At 40.4% G+C, this 14416-nt stretch overlaps 1 protein-coding gene and 1 non-coding gene across 6 annotated transcripts in view; both read left to right on the forward strand.

Moving 5' to 3' along the window:
* Positions 1–14416, forward strand: part of LOC111967337 (fibroblast growth factor receptor-like 1) — a 182173-nt gene that overhangs the window by 108578 nt on the left and 59179 nt on the right. Inside the window, exons 1-13 of one of the 5 annotated variants that reach the window (XM_070444715.1) lie at positions 2071–2113; positions 2280–2324; positions 2572–2655; positions 2856–2893; positions 3070–3134; positions 3356–3397; positions 3572–3624; positions 3984–4028; positions 4275–4358; positions 4562–4597; positions 4778–4861; positions 5243–6416; positions 6571–6670. In XM_070444715.1, coding sequence (XP_070300816.1) covers positions 6598–6670 — 73 coding nt within the window. In that variant the 5' untranslated portion in view covers positions 2071–2113; positions 2280–2324; positions 2572–2655; ... (8 more) ...; positions 5243–6416; positions 6571–6597. Of the gene's footprint in view, positions 1–685; positions 793–1794; positions 1847–2058; positions 2114–2279; positions 2325–2571; positions 2656–2855; positions 2894–3069; positions 3135–3355; positions 3625–3983; positions 4029–4274; positions 4359–4561; positions 4598–4777; positions 6417–6570; positions 6671–14416 lie in introns of those variants that run through there. The other 4 variants (XM_070444717.1, XM_070444716.1, XM_070444718.1 and 1 more) reach the window with 4 other exon arrangements.
* Positions 1315–1515, forward strand: LOC111968295 (small nucleolar RNA SNORA74). Its single transcript, XR_002877857.1, has one exon. It is a non-coding gene; the product is annotated as a small nucleolar RNA SNORA74 (small nucleolar RNA).

A 14416-nucleotide genomic window follows, 5' to 3' on the forward strand; every position in this document is an offset into this window, starting at 1 on the left:
TACACTAGATAATGTGGCATCTTCTTGTGGAGGTAAACTTCATTATGCGAGAAATGTCGGTGGAAACGCTTTAATGCGCAAATATTTATGAATATTGATATAACAATCATATCCAGGCTGTATCACAACCGGTCGTGATTGGGAGGCCCATAGGGCGGCGCACAATTGGTCCGGGTTTGGCCGGTGTAAATAAGAATTTGCTCTTAAATGACTTGCCTAGTTAAATAAAGGTTACGTTTAAAAAATAAATCATATCGTAGTAAACTGCGTCACGCGATGACGTGTGGTCCTCCCACGACGACTCGTCGGGAAAGCGGGCAGTTTATTGCCGCGTTCAAGACAACTGGGAACTCGTAAATCTCCGACTTCAGTGTGTTCAAAACAACTGGGAAAAATCTATTTGAAGGGTCAGCCAACTCGGGCATTACCGCGTTCAAAACAACTGGGAATTTGGAAAAATAGATGCTAGTGATCTTCAGGTCGGTAAGTCGGAGCTCTAGGAGGCCCGAGATCCCGAGTTGGATGACTGTTCAAATCGATTTCTCCCAGTCGGAACCTCCCCCCTTCAATGAACACATTGAAGTCGGATATTCCTGAGTTCTCAGTAGTTTTGAACGCGGCATAAGGTCACAGCTGCCAACGTTTCTTTCTTGGAGGTATAGACCTATCCCACAATTCACAGTGGAACTGTAGTCTATGGTGCCAACAGGACTATAAATTTGCAAGGGGCTAGATTTCAGCCTTTTTTGTCTGACATGAGGATAAAGGAGAGACGTGTTCATTTGTCGTCTGGTAAGCTTTGCATGCTTTTAGGAAAGTTTGAATAAATCCAGTTATTCATGTGAACTTTGTAACTAACGTTAGCTAAATAAAACAATTGTGTGGAACTTACAGAAGAGGCAAGGTAGGAATGCTAATTAAACAAACTATGCTGGCTAAACGCTAAGTTAGCTAACGATAAGTAACTTAAATATACGATTAACGTTACCTTGTTCAGGTAGTTAAGTTAGTAGTTGCAWTGGCTGCCATTTTACTATTGACTGTTTTGGAGAGGCAAGTTGGAAAGGCTAAATAATTGGCAAGTTTCACACGCAAGGCCGAGATGACACGTGGTGCCACGCAAAAGCTCGGCCAAGTTGGCTAAAAGAATCATTCGCTACCATTTGTCTTGTCAAGTGATACTTTTTTACCTACACATGTTGTCATCAGATATGGGAGGGCTGCAAGTGGGAATTACTTGATCCCCTTCCAAGGTAGTTGTTTCCCATATCCTAACATTCTAGATGTACAAAATCACGATTGGCTAGTTAGTTACCCAGCAGTAGTCAGCTGTACAGGCCAGCCCCATGCCTGAGTTAGTGTTACACTGCTGGGAGAGAAAGGCTCTGCTAATGTGGCTTGGTCCAGCAGACGCTGTTTTAGTGGCTGTTGGTGCTGAACTGTAGCGGAGCTGTGCCCTTCTGAGAGTGGGCTGTGCCCTCACACTGGGGCAACCCTAGTAGAAGGGCTAACAAATATTTAATACAGCCACATCTGTAGTTGCTAGTGAGTTTATATTCTAAGTCATTTATTGATTATTTAAGGAAATCCTGCTGAATGAATTTCAACTATTGAAGGTGAGAATAAGAATATTGTAAATGGGTGTGTTCTGACCAGTGATTTAACACATCATTCTTATGTATGGTGATGAACCTTTACCTTTGACACACAGCACCATTCTCAATGCTTGTTTACATAATACTTGCTTATATGGCTTATAGCGCAAGGTCTAAGCATTCTTTCTTTGCATTTCAGGAAAACATTCATCTCAATTGAAGTCGCTTCAACTCTATTAAATATGTTTAAGGTGAGGATGGCTCAGTAGTTGTAGCTAAACTCCATGACCAAGTACATTACTGTGCAGTGATGTGAGCATTATAGCTTTAACCCAGCTTTCTTACTGATGGTGACGACTTTTCAATTCTGAGCACGTTATTAATGGCTGTTATGGCCGCTACATTGTGTGTTTGTGCTGTAAGGACTTTGATCATTGCTAACTAAATTATTTTGGTGTTTCAGGGAAACCTGACTGGAATATTACTTTACAACTCCATTGAAAAACACTCCATTGAAGGTGAGGATGGATCAGAATTATAGCTAAAAGACATGTGCTGTGATGAGGACATTTATCACCTACTTATTGTCTAGTGAAGAACCTTCGGAACCCTGAGCACAGTTCTTTCCTGAATACCTCACGTCTACATTCTGTGTATATATTAATATTTTCCTTCATCTTCCAGACAAAGCATTGATGCTTTGACAGGATTTGATGGCTTGATTTAAAGGTAATGTGCCTATAACATGTGGAATGTCTTTTGGACCCAAGCTGTACTCATAATCATGGCAGAGGCTACTTCCTCGTTGTTGATCTCTTTTCCTTGGGAGAATAACCCAGGACTTTGGCACAGTTTGAAGTAGTCTCCATCTACAACAATCTGACTAGAAGACCTGAGACACTTTTACTTGTAATATGTTGAAACTCTACTAATGTTGTGTCGCTGTGTAATGAGCTTGGTTTGTGTACCTCCACAGGATTGTTCCTGTCTGGACTTGAATGGGGGTATATGGACTTATGCATCCTGCAGGTGACTTCCTAAACTCCAGACCAAGTGCAAGGTAATGACCTTTAAACATAAGGTGATTTCTGAACCTAAATGGTACTGTMATGAACCTTACTGTGCGCTGATGAGAGCTTTATAGCTTTAACCCAGCTTTCTTACTGTTGGTGAAGACTAGTCAACTCTGAGCACATTTTTGTAATTGCTGTTACTGTGCACAGTATTTACTATAACTAATTCAATTTCTTTGCATTTCAGGACAACTTGCCAACTATGGAATGCTTCAACTATTCAAGGTGACGGTGGGAATTATTATACTGAAAGACATGTACTGTGCAGTGATGATGACATTTATCACCTACTTATTGTCTAGTGAAGAACCTTCGGAACCCTGAGCACAACTTCCTGAATGGCTCTTACTGTCTATTCTTGTATGTATATGTTGCTCATAGGCTTTCTCTTCTCCCCACAGGAATAATGTAGACGAGACAGGAGATGCTTAGGCTGGATTGATGGCTCAATTGGAGTCGATGCAAGGTAATGCACTCAACATCTGAAGTGATTTTCCAACTCAAACTGTACTTTCATAAACATTCTGTGCAGTGATGTGAGCATTATAGCTTTAACCCAGCTTTCTTACTGGTGGTGACGACTTTTCAATTCTGAGCACGTTATTAATGGCTGTTATGGCCGCTACATTGTATGTTTGTGCTGTAAGGACTTTGATCATTCCTAACTAAATTATTTTGGTTTTTCAGGGAAACCTGACTATGAAATATTACTTTACAACTAAATTGAATGTGAGTATGGATCAGAATTATAGCTGAAAGACATGTTCTGTGCTGTGATGATGACATTTATCACCTACTTATTGTCTAGTGAAGAACCTTCGGAACCCTGAGCACAACTCTTCCTGAATGACTCTTACTGTCCTTGTATGTATACGTTGCTCATAGGTTTTCTCCTTTCCTCAGGAATAATGGAGATGCTTGGGCTGGATTGATGGCTCAATTGGAGTCGCTGCAAGGTAATGCACTTTCAAATAGGGGATTTCTGAACCCAAATGGTACAGTGCACTGATGAGAGCTTCATAGCTTTAACCCAGCTTTCTTACTGTTGGTGGAGACTTGTCAACACTGAGCACAGTTTGTAATGGCTGTTACTGTTTGCGTAGTATTTTACAAGGACTTTATTTTACTTATCAGGTAGACGTACACTTTAGTTGGATGCTACAGCTCCATTCAAGCTATGGATGGTTTATAATGATTGTAGCTTAACATCATTATTCACCTACTTATTGTGAAGAACCCTGGGCACAGTTCTTTCCTGAATGTCAGTCAACATTCTAATCTGTATTGTTCATATCCCTTTTCCTTCATCTTCCAGACAAAGCATTGTTGCTTTGACAGGATTTGATGGCTTGATTTAAAGGTAATGTGCCTATAACATGTGGAATGTCTTTTGGACCCAAGCTGTACTCAAATCATGGCAGAGGCTTCTTCCTCGTTGGTGATCTATTTTCCTTGGGAGAATAACCCAGGACTTTGGCACAGTTTGAAGTAGTCTCCATCTACAACAATCTGACTAGAAGACCTGAGACACTTTTACTTGTAATATGTTGAAACTCTACTAATGTTGTGTCGCTGTGTAATGAGCTTGGTTTGTGTACCTCCACAGGATTGTTCCTGTCTGGACTTGAATGGGGGTATATGGACTTATGCATCCTGCAGGTGACTCCCTAAACTCCAGACCAAGTGCAAGGTAATGAATGACCTTTAAACATAAGGTGATTTCTGAACCTAAATGGTACTGTAATGAACCTTRCTGTGCGCTGATGAGAGCTTTATAGCTTTAACCCAGCTTTCTTACTGTTGGTGAAGACTAGTCAACTCTGAGCACATTATATAATGGCTGTTACTATGTGCATAGTATTTATTATAACTAATTCGATTTCTTTGTTTCAGGAACACTTGCAAGCTACATGATTTCAACTATTCAAGGTGAGGATGGTTGAGTTGTTGTAGCTGAAAGACATGTACTGTGCAATGATGATGACATTTATCACCTACTTATTGTCTAGTGAAGAACCTTCGGAACCCTGAGCACAGTTCTTTCCTGAATACCTCACGTCTACATTCTGTGTACAGATTGCTAATATTATTTTCCTTAATCTTCGACAGACAAAGGGGTGGCAGGTAGCCTAGTGGTTAAAGCGTTGGACTAGTAACCGAAAGGTTGCAAGATCGAATCCCCGAGCTGACAAGGTAAAAATCTGTCGTTCTGAACAAGGCAGTTACCCCAATGTTCCTAGGCCGTCATTCAAAATAAGAATTTGTTTACTGACTTAACCAAGTTAAATAAAGGTAAAATAAAACAAAGCATTGATTTGTTTGGACAAGATTGACAGCTTGATTTAAAGGTAATGTGCCTATAACATGTGGAGTGTCTTCTGGACCCAAGCTGTACTCATAATCATGGCAGAGGCTACTTCCTCGTTGGTGATCTCAATTCCTTGGGAGAATAACCCAGGACTTTGGCACAGTTTGACGTAGTCTCCATCTACAACAATCTGACTAGAAGACCTGAGACACTTGTAATGTTGTATGTATACTAATATGTCTAATGAGATTTGTGTACCTCCACAGGATTGTTCCTGTTTGGACTTGAATGGGGTATATAGACTGCTGCATCCTGCAGGTGATGACAACACCAGACCGCTTGGCTCGACCACCACTGGCAGGGTTCAGTGATGTGCTGATCAATTGTCAATCCCTGTGGTTACATCTGTGGGGGTTGAAATATTTTTGGGCTGGGTTGAATGGTTTATTTAAAAAATATATATAATCATGACTAAATCTTGAGCATTTCAGACAGGCTGAGATTATTTGGCATTTCTAACTTTTCATTTTGGTCGGTGCAGTCGAATATAAATCCCGCCAGTTGGGAGGGTTTATTAGTAATTGCGTGTGAACAAACAGCTGACCTGTACCACTAGTTCATATGATCATTGCATAATCCTGACATGTCAGTGTTTCTGAACAAATGTACCACAATGAAATGATTGTATTACCTCAATTGTGGGCCAAACTGCATGAAAGTGACTTTCAAATGTTGTCAAATAAAAATAAATCCATAATTGATTGTTTTTGTTTGTTAAAAAGATGATAGTGCAACAGACTTAATCAAATTGCTGTTACCCCCAATGACCCATGTACAATAAATGCGTTGGAGTACAGAGTAGTGTAAGTGTTTAAAGGTCATATTTGGGGGGAGACAGTTTGGCAACCCGGGCCTTTAAATGAGTGCCAATAATACCTATTTGACTGTCTAATTGGACGGTTTATTTGAAAATGGCAGGGAATAACGTTTTGCGACTAAGTCTTTGCGGTCTCGGGGGTAGATAATGCCACATTGTGCAAAGTTATTTAATGCATGAGCGGTATGAACCAACCCGGTGGGGGCGCCTGTGAGGTGCAGAGCTCGAGCCGGTCCAGGATTGGCCAATGGAATGCCACAGCTGTTCCTGGATAAACTCATGTTCCTCATGGCGAAAGGGATTCAGAAGGGCACACCAGGAATCAAGAGAGCAGTGCGCCCCAAAACGGAACTTTTGCTTTTTATGCGAGTGGCGTTTAACCTTTTAAGCAGATACTACTTGGGCAGGTAGTCATTGATATATAAATTAATTTAAACGGAGGATAACCATACCGATATAATTGATTGTACAATACATTGGATTATTACGTCTGACTTGACAGTGGACCAATTGTTTACATCAGTTCAGTGGAAAGCATCTGGCTGGCAGAGGAGACCCAACATGTGAGTGTGCCCACTAATGTGCTCGTCACTGAAATTGTCTGTACATTCAATTATGTCAATGTGGAGATGTAATTTCAACGTAATTGGGTTAACTCAATCGGGGTTCTTACGTACGTTTGTCATTGAATTCTATATTTTGTCCATTTTTTCCCAGAACCAAATTAAACCGCAGTTGCTGAAAATGTTCTCTACGAATGGATGTCTGGCTGTGTGTACAGTTATATTTATTCTGCTGTCATCAAGTGAGGCTAGAGGTAAGGGATCAACTTGTTACCTTTGTGCAGTGGATTCAAAGTCACAAATAACCTAAATGAAATATGGAAAGAATTATCAGTTTTCGTCTGTCCTCATTGATGTACAAATACATATGAAAATAGATATCCATATGAAAAGATGTGATACTGCACCTTTTTGACAGATAATATATAATCTTTTACACTTTATATACGGCACCCAGTGGCGATCGGGCTGTTTAAGATGACGGAGGAATCTTTTTTTWAAWWWWWTTTTACTAGCATGACCTTATTTCTATTACAGCATATTGGATGACTGTCATTCATATTCCATTCACCATGTTCAATGTAACATCGATAGATTTAGGCTACTACGTGATACTCAAATTTTCCCTATACCCATCATGAGGTTGTTGCAACCTAGCCTATGAATGAAAGTTTACAATGTAGCTGCACACAGTTTGAGAGAAAATGTTGAGGTGACAGACCACCTTGCACACTCTTACCTGCATCTAGCTGATCTAGGGTGTAGTCATTAGTCCAACAGTTTGCTTCCGTTTAAGAAACGTTTTTCAACAGAGTCGGCAGTATAGCCGTTACACCGGTGGGCCCCAGTGGAAATAAATTAATAAAACCAAACGTTTTCCTTGACTTAGAAGAGTTCCAGTGTTGTGCTGGATAGTCATAACCATATAGCTAACATAGCATTCCTCTGTTTGAGCCGGTTGTTTTGAGTAGGCTAAACTAGCTAGCTAAGTGAAACTGAAAGTTTAAAAAAAAGAAATCTCTGTTCAACTATTGTTTTTCTCTTTCAGTCAACCACTCACCACATTTTATGCACGGCAATGCTAGCTAGCTGTAGCTTATGCTTTCAGTACTAGATTCATTCTCAGATCCTTTGATTGGGTGGACAACATGTCAGTTCATGCTGCAAGAGCTCTGATAGGTTGGAGCACGTCCTCTGGAAATTGTCATAATTACTGTGTAAGTCTATGGAAGGGGGTGAGAACCAAGAGCTTCCTAGTTTTTGTATTGAAGTCAATGTACCAAGCGGGGGACGAAAACTGGCTGTCCTCCAGCTAGACCATGCTGTTGAGGCCTCTGTAGACCTTAATTGCAAAACAGTGTTTTAAGAAATTATTTGGTGATGTGAATATATTTAGTAAAGTTTTATCTAAAAAGTACAACTTTTTAAAATGTTTTACCATTTTTATGAAATTCACTGAGGAGGATGGTCCTCCCCTTCCTCCTCTGAGGAGCCTCCGCAGAATTGGCACCATAGATCATACTGTGTTTCCAAGCAGAGACACTAGTTGATTATTGTTTATATATACAGTACCAGTCAAAAGTTTGGACACACCTACTCATTCAAGGGTTTTTCTTTATTTTTACTATTTTCTACATTGTAGAATAATAGTTAAGACATCAGAACTATGAAATAACACATATGGAATCATGTAGTGACCAAAAAAGTGTTAAACAAATCAAAATATATTTTAGATTTTAAATTCTTCAAAGTAGCCACCCTTTGCCTTGATGACAGCTTTGCACACTCTTGGCATTCTCTCAACCAGCTTCATGAGGAATGATTTTCCAACAGTCTTGAAGGAGTTCCCACATATGCTGAGCACTTGTTGGCTGCTTTTCCTTCACTCTGCAGTCCAACTCATCCCAAACCATCTCAACTGGGTTGAAGTTGGGTGATTGTGGAGGCCAGGTCATCTGAGGCAGCACTCCATCACTCTCCTTGGTCAAATAGCCCTTACACAGCCTGCAGGTGTGTTTTGGGTCATTGACCTGTTGAAAAACAAATGATAGTCCCACTAAGCGCAAACCAGATGGGATGGCGTGTCGATGCAGAATGCTGTGGAAGCCATGCTGGTTAAGTGTGCCTTGAATTCTAAATAAATCAAAGACAATGTCACCAGCAAAGCACCCCCACACCATCACACCTCCTCCTCCATGCTTCATGGTGGGAACCACACATAGAGATCATCCGTTCACCTACTCTGCGTCTCACAGACATGGTGGTTGGAACCAAAAATCTCAAATTTGGACTCATCAGACCAAAGGACAGATTTCCACCGGTCTAATGTCCATTGCTCGTGTTTCTTGGCCCAAGCAAGTCTGTTCTTCTTATTGGTGTCCTTTAGTAGTGTTTTTTTGCAGCAATTTGACCATGGAGGCCTGATTCACGCAGTCTCCTCTGAACAGTTGATGTTGAGATGTGTCTGTTACTTGAACTCTGTGAAGCATTTATTTGGGCTGCAATCTAAGGTGCAGTTAACTCTAATCAACTCATCCTCTGCAGCAGATGTACACTACTGTTCATAAGTTTGGGGCCACTTAGAAATGTCCTTGTTTTTGAAAGAAAAGCACATTTATTCGTCCATTAAACTAATATAAAATTGATCAGAAATACAGTGTAGACATTGTTAATGTTGTAAATGACTATTGTGTTGTAAATGACTATTGATAATGGGCCTCTGTACGCCTATGTAATATCTACATAGGCGTACAGAGGCCCATTATCAGCAACCATCACTCTGTGTTCCAATGGCACTTTGTGTTAGCTAATCCAAGTTTATAATTTTAAAAGGCTAATTGATCATTAGAAAACCCTTTTGCAATTATGTTAGCACAGCTGAAAACTGTTGTGCTAATTAAAGAAGCAATAAAACTGGCCTTCTTTAGACTAGTTGAATATCTGGAGTATCAGCATTTGTGAGTTCGATTACGGGCTCAAAATGGCCAGAAACAAATAACTTTCTTCTGAAACACATCAGTCTATTCTTGTTCTGAGAAATTAAGGCTTTTCCATTTGAGAAATTGCCAAGAAACTGAAGATCGCGTACAATGCTGTGTACTACTCCCTTCACAGAACTGTCYCTAACCAGAATAGAAAGAGGAGTGGGAGGCCCCAGTCCACAACTGAGCAAGAGGACAAGTACATTAGTGTCTAGTTTGTTTCTCAAACGCCTCACAAGTCCTCAAATGGCAGCTTCATTTAATAGTACCCGCAAAACACCTGTCTCAACATCAACAGTGAAGAGGCGACTCCAGGATGCTGGCCTTCCAGGCAGAGTTGCAAAGAAAAAGCCATATCTCAGACTGGCCAATAAAAAGAAAAGATTAAGATGGGCAAAATAACACAGACACTGGACAGAGGAACTCTGCCTAGAAGGCCAGCATCACTGAGTCGCCTCTTCACTGTTAACATTGAGACTGGTGTTTTGCGGGTACTATTTAATGAAGCTGCCAGTTGAGGACTTGTGAGGCGTCTGTTTCTCAAAATAGACACTCTAATGTACAGTTTTCAGCTGTGCTAACATAATTGCAAAAGGGTTTTCTAATGATCAATTACCCTTTTAAAATTATAAACTTGGATTAGCAAACACAACTTGCCATTGGATCACAGGTGTGATGGTTGCTGATAATGGGCCTCTGTGCGCCTATGTAGATATTACATTAAATATCAGCCGTTCACAGCTACAATAGTCATTTACAACATTAACAATGTCTACACGGTATTTCTGATCAATTTGATGTTATTTTAATGGACAAAAAAATAGATTTTCTTTCAAAAACAAGGACATTTCTAAGTGACCCCAAACTTTTGAAAACGGTAGTGTGTATATATATATATATATAAACGCAACATATAAAGTATTGGTCCCATGTTTCATGAGCTAAAATAAAAGATCCCAGAAATGTTCCATACTCACAATTTTTATTTCTCTCAAATGTTGTTTCATTCACTGTTAGTGAGCATTTCTCCTTTGCCAAGATAATCTAGCCACTTTACAGGTGTGGCATATCAAGAAGATGATTAAACAACATTATCATTACACCTTGTGCTTGGGACAATAAAAGGCCACACTAAAATGTGCAGTTTTGTCACACAACACAATGCCACAGATGTTTCAGGTTTTGAGGGAGCGTGCAATTGGCATGCTGTCTGCAGGAATGTCCACCAGATCTGTTGCCAGATAATTGAATGTTAATTTCTCAACCATAAGCCACCTCCAATGTCATTTTAGAGAATTTGTCAGTACGTACAACCGGCCTCACAACCACAGACCAAGTGTATGGCTTTGTGTGGGTGAGTGGTTTGCTGATGTCGACATTGTATGCCCCATGGTGGAGGTGGGATTATGGTATGGGCAGGCATAAACTACGGACAGCAAACACAATTGCATTTTATCGATGGCCATTTAAATGCACAGAAATACCATGACGAGATCCTGAGGCCCATTGTTAGGCCCATTTTCTGTAAGATATCTTTGACCAACTGATGCATATCTGTATTCCCAGTCAACTGAAATCCATAGATTAGAGCCTAATGAATTTWTTTCAATTGACTGATTTCCTCATATGAATTGTAACTCAGTAAAGTCTTTGAAATTGTTGCATGTTGCGTTTATATTGTTGTTCAGTATATATATATATTTTTTCATTATTATTAATTTGTTTAACCTACAGTTGAAGTCGGAAGTGTACATACACTTAGGTTCGAGTCATTAAAACTTGTTTAATGCACACATTTCTTGTTAACAAACTATAGTTTTGGCAAGTCAGTTAGGACATCTACTTTGTGCATGACACAAGTCATTTTTCCAACAATTGTTTACCAACAGATTATTGCACTTATCACAATTCCAGTGGGTCAGAAGTTTACATACACTAAGTTGACTGTGCCTTTAAACAGCTTGGAAAATTCCCGAAAATGATGTCATGGCTTTAGAAGCTTTTGATAGGCTAATTGACATCATTTGAGTCAATTGGAGGTGTACCTGTGGATATATTTCAAGGCCTACCTTCAAACTCAGTGCCTCTTTGCTTGACATCATGGGAAAACCCAAAAGAAATCAGCCAAGACCTCAGAAAAAAATTGTAGACCTCCACAAGTCTGGTTCATCCTTGGGGAGCAATTTCCAAACGCCTGAAGGTACCACATTCATCTGTACAAACAATAGTACGCAAATAATAACACCATGGGACCACACAGCCGTCATACCGCTCAGGAAGAAGACGCGTTCTGTCTCTTAGAGATGAACATACTTTGGTGCGAAAAGTGCAAATCAATCCCAGAACAACAGCAAAGGACTTTGTGAAGATGCTGGAGGAAACAGGTACAAAAGTATCTATATCCACAGTAAAATTAGTCCTATATCGACATAACCTGAAAGGCCGCTCAGCAAGGAAGAAGCCACTGCTCCAAAACCGGCATAAAAAATCCAGACTACGGTTTGCAACTGCATATGGGGACAAAGATTGTACTATTTGGAGAAATGTCCTCTGGTCTGATGAAACAAAAATAGAACTGTTTGGCCATAATGACCATCGTTATGTTTGGAGGAAAAAGGGGGAAGCTTGCAAGCTGAAGGACACCATCCCAACCGTGAAGCACGGGGTGGCAGCATCATGTTGTGGTGGTGCGTTGCTGAAGGAAGGACTGGTGCACTTCACAAAATAGATGGCATCATGAGGTAGGAAAACTATGTGGATATGTTGAAGCAACATCTCAAGACATCAGTCAGGAAGGTAAAGCTTGGTCGCAAATGGGTCTTCCAAATGGACAATGACCCCAAGCATACTTCCAAAGTTGTGGCAAAATGGCTTAAGGACAACAAAGTCAAGGTATTGGAGTGGCCATCACAAAGCCCTGACCTCAATCCAATAGAACATTTGTGGGCAGAACTGAAAAAGCATGAGAGCAAGGAGGCCTACAAACCTGACTCAGTTACACCAGCTCTGTCAGGAGGAATGGGCCAAAATCCGTCCAACTTATTGTGGGAAGCTTGTGGAAGGCTACCCAAAACGTTTGACCCAAGTTAAACAATTTAAAGGCAATGCTACCAAATACTAATTGAGTGTATGTAAACTTCTGACACACTGGGAATGTGATGAAAGAAATAAAAGCTGAAATAAATCATTATCTCTACTATTATTCTGACATTTCACATTCCTAAAATAAAGTGGTGATCCTAACTGACCTAAGACCAGGAATGTTTACTAGAATTAAATGTCAGGAATTGTGAAAAACTGAGTTTAAATGTATTTGGCTAAGGTGTACGTAAACTTCCGACTTCAACTGTAATTATTCTCAGCAAATACTTAAGTTATTTTATTATCTAACAATTATGTTTACTCTACTTCCAATCGCACATTCAAATTTACTGGCCTGCGCTGTGTTTACAGACCACGGGGCTGCACATAAATGTGGCTTTTGAAGCAACCCAGTTTTCATCAGTGGAGGAAGGAGGCTGTCAGAGCGCAAGCATGCCTTTTCTTGGAGTTGCTGTGGAAATATAGAGGTACCTAAGTGTGTATCTCCTGCCAAGTTGAAAGCCGTTAACGTATATCAAAGCAGGGCTGATGACATCTGCTGGGCTGTGTGGGTAAACCAGGGGAACAAGTGTTGCTTTATACGGAGCAGAGAGGAGCTGTTGGTCTGGCCTCTGTGATCCTCTAGTCTACCCTGCTGACTCTAGTAGACTCAAGGCCACTGGCACTGACATTTCAAATCAAATTTTATTTGTCACATGCACCGAATTCAACAGGTGTAGTAGACCTTACCGTTAAATGCTTACTTACAAGCCCTCAACCAACAATGCAATTTAAAAAATAATAAGAGTGAAGAAAAAATATTTACTAAATAAACTAAAGTAAAAAATAAAAGAGCAACAATAACGAGGCTATATACAGGGGGTACCGGTACTGAGTCAATGTGCCGGGCTACAGGTTAGTCAAGGTAATTGAGGTAATATGTACATGTAGATAGGGGTAAAGTGACTATGCATAGATAATATATAATAAACATTGAGTAGCAGAAGCTTAAAAAAAAAGGGTGGGTCAATGCAAATATTCCGGGTAGCCATTTGATTGGAGGTAGAAGCTGTTTAGAAGCCTTTTGGCGCTCCGGTACTGCTTCTCATGCGGTAGCTGAGAGAACAGTCTATGACTTGGGTGGCTGGAGTCTTTGGCAATTTTTAGGGCTATAGAGGTCCTGGATGGCAGGWCGCTTGGCCCCAGTGATGTACTGGGCCTTGCGGTCGGAGGCCRAGAATTTGCCATACCAGACAGTGATGCAACCAGTCAGGATGCTCTTGATGTTGCAGCTATATAACCTTTTGAGGATCTGAGGACCCATGMCAAATCTTTTCAGTCTCCTGAGGGAGAATAGGTGTTTTCATGCCCTCTTCATGGTGTGAATGGACMATGATAGTTTGTTGGTGATGGGGACACCAAGGAACTTGAAACTCTCAACCTGCTCCACTACAGCTCCGTCGATRAGAATGGGGGCATGCTCGGCCCTCGTTTTCCTGTAGTCCACGATGTCCCCAGAATGGCGCTGTTGGTCTGGCCTCTGTGATCCTCTAGTCTACCCTGCTGACTCAGKGTCACTGGCACTGACATGTCCCCAGAATGGCAGGAAATAAAAACTAAATTCAGGAAACAACAAGCACAGTCCAAAATTAATGATTATTGTTTGTTTAATTTGAAGCAACATTACATTTTGTATTGCGTTATACCTCATTGGATGGGTATGGCCTATTTGAATTCCCTTTGGATATTAATGTTGAAATTAATTGACTAAATGTTGATTTGAGTGTCAATATTAGGTATACGGATTTATTGACTGTTTTTAAACCTTTTTATTCAGTTCAGTATGACACCTGTGATATGTTTCTAAAGTTGACATACCGGCCTTACTGTAGAATTCTCACTTGTGTCTCAGGGTTTAAGTGTGATATCATCATCCAG

The sequence above is a fragment of the Salvelinus sp. IW2-2015 genome, linkage group LG8 (genome assembly GCF_002910315.2).
Source record: "Salvelinus sp. IW2-2015 linkage group LG8, ASM291031v2, whole genome shotgun sequence".
Lineage (NCBI taxonomy): Eukaryota > Metazoa > Chordata > Actinopteri > Salmoniformes > Salmonidae > Salvelinus > Salvelinus sp. IW2-2015.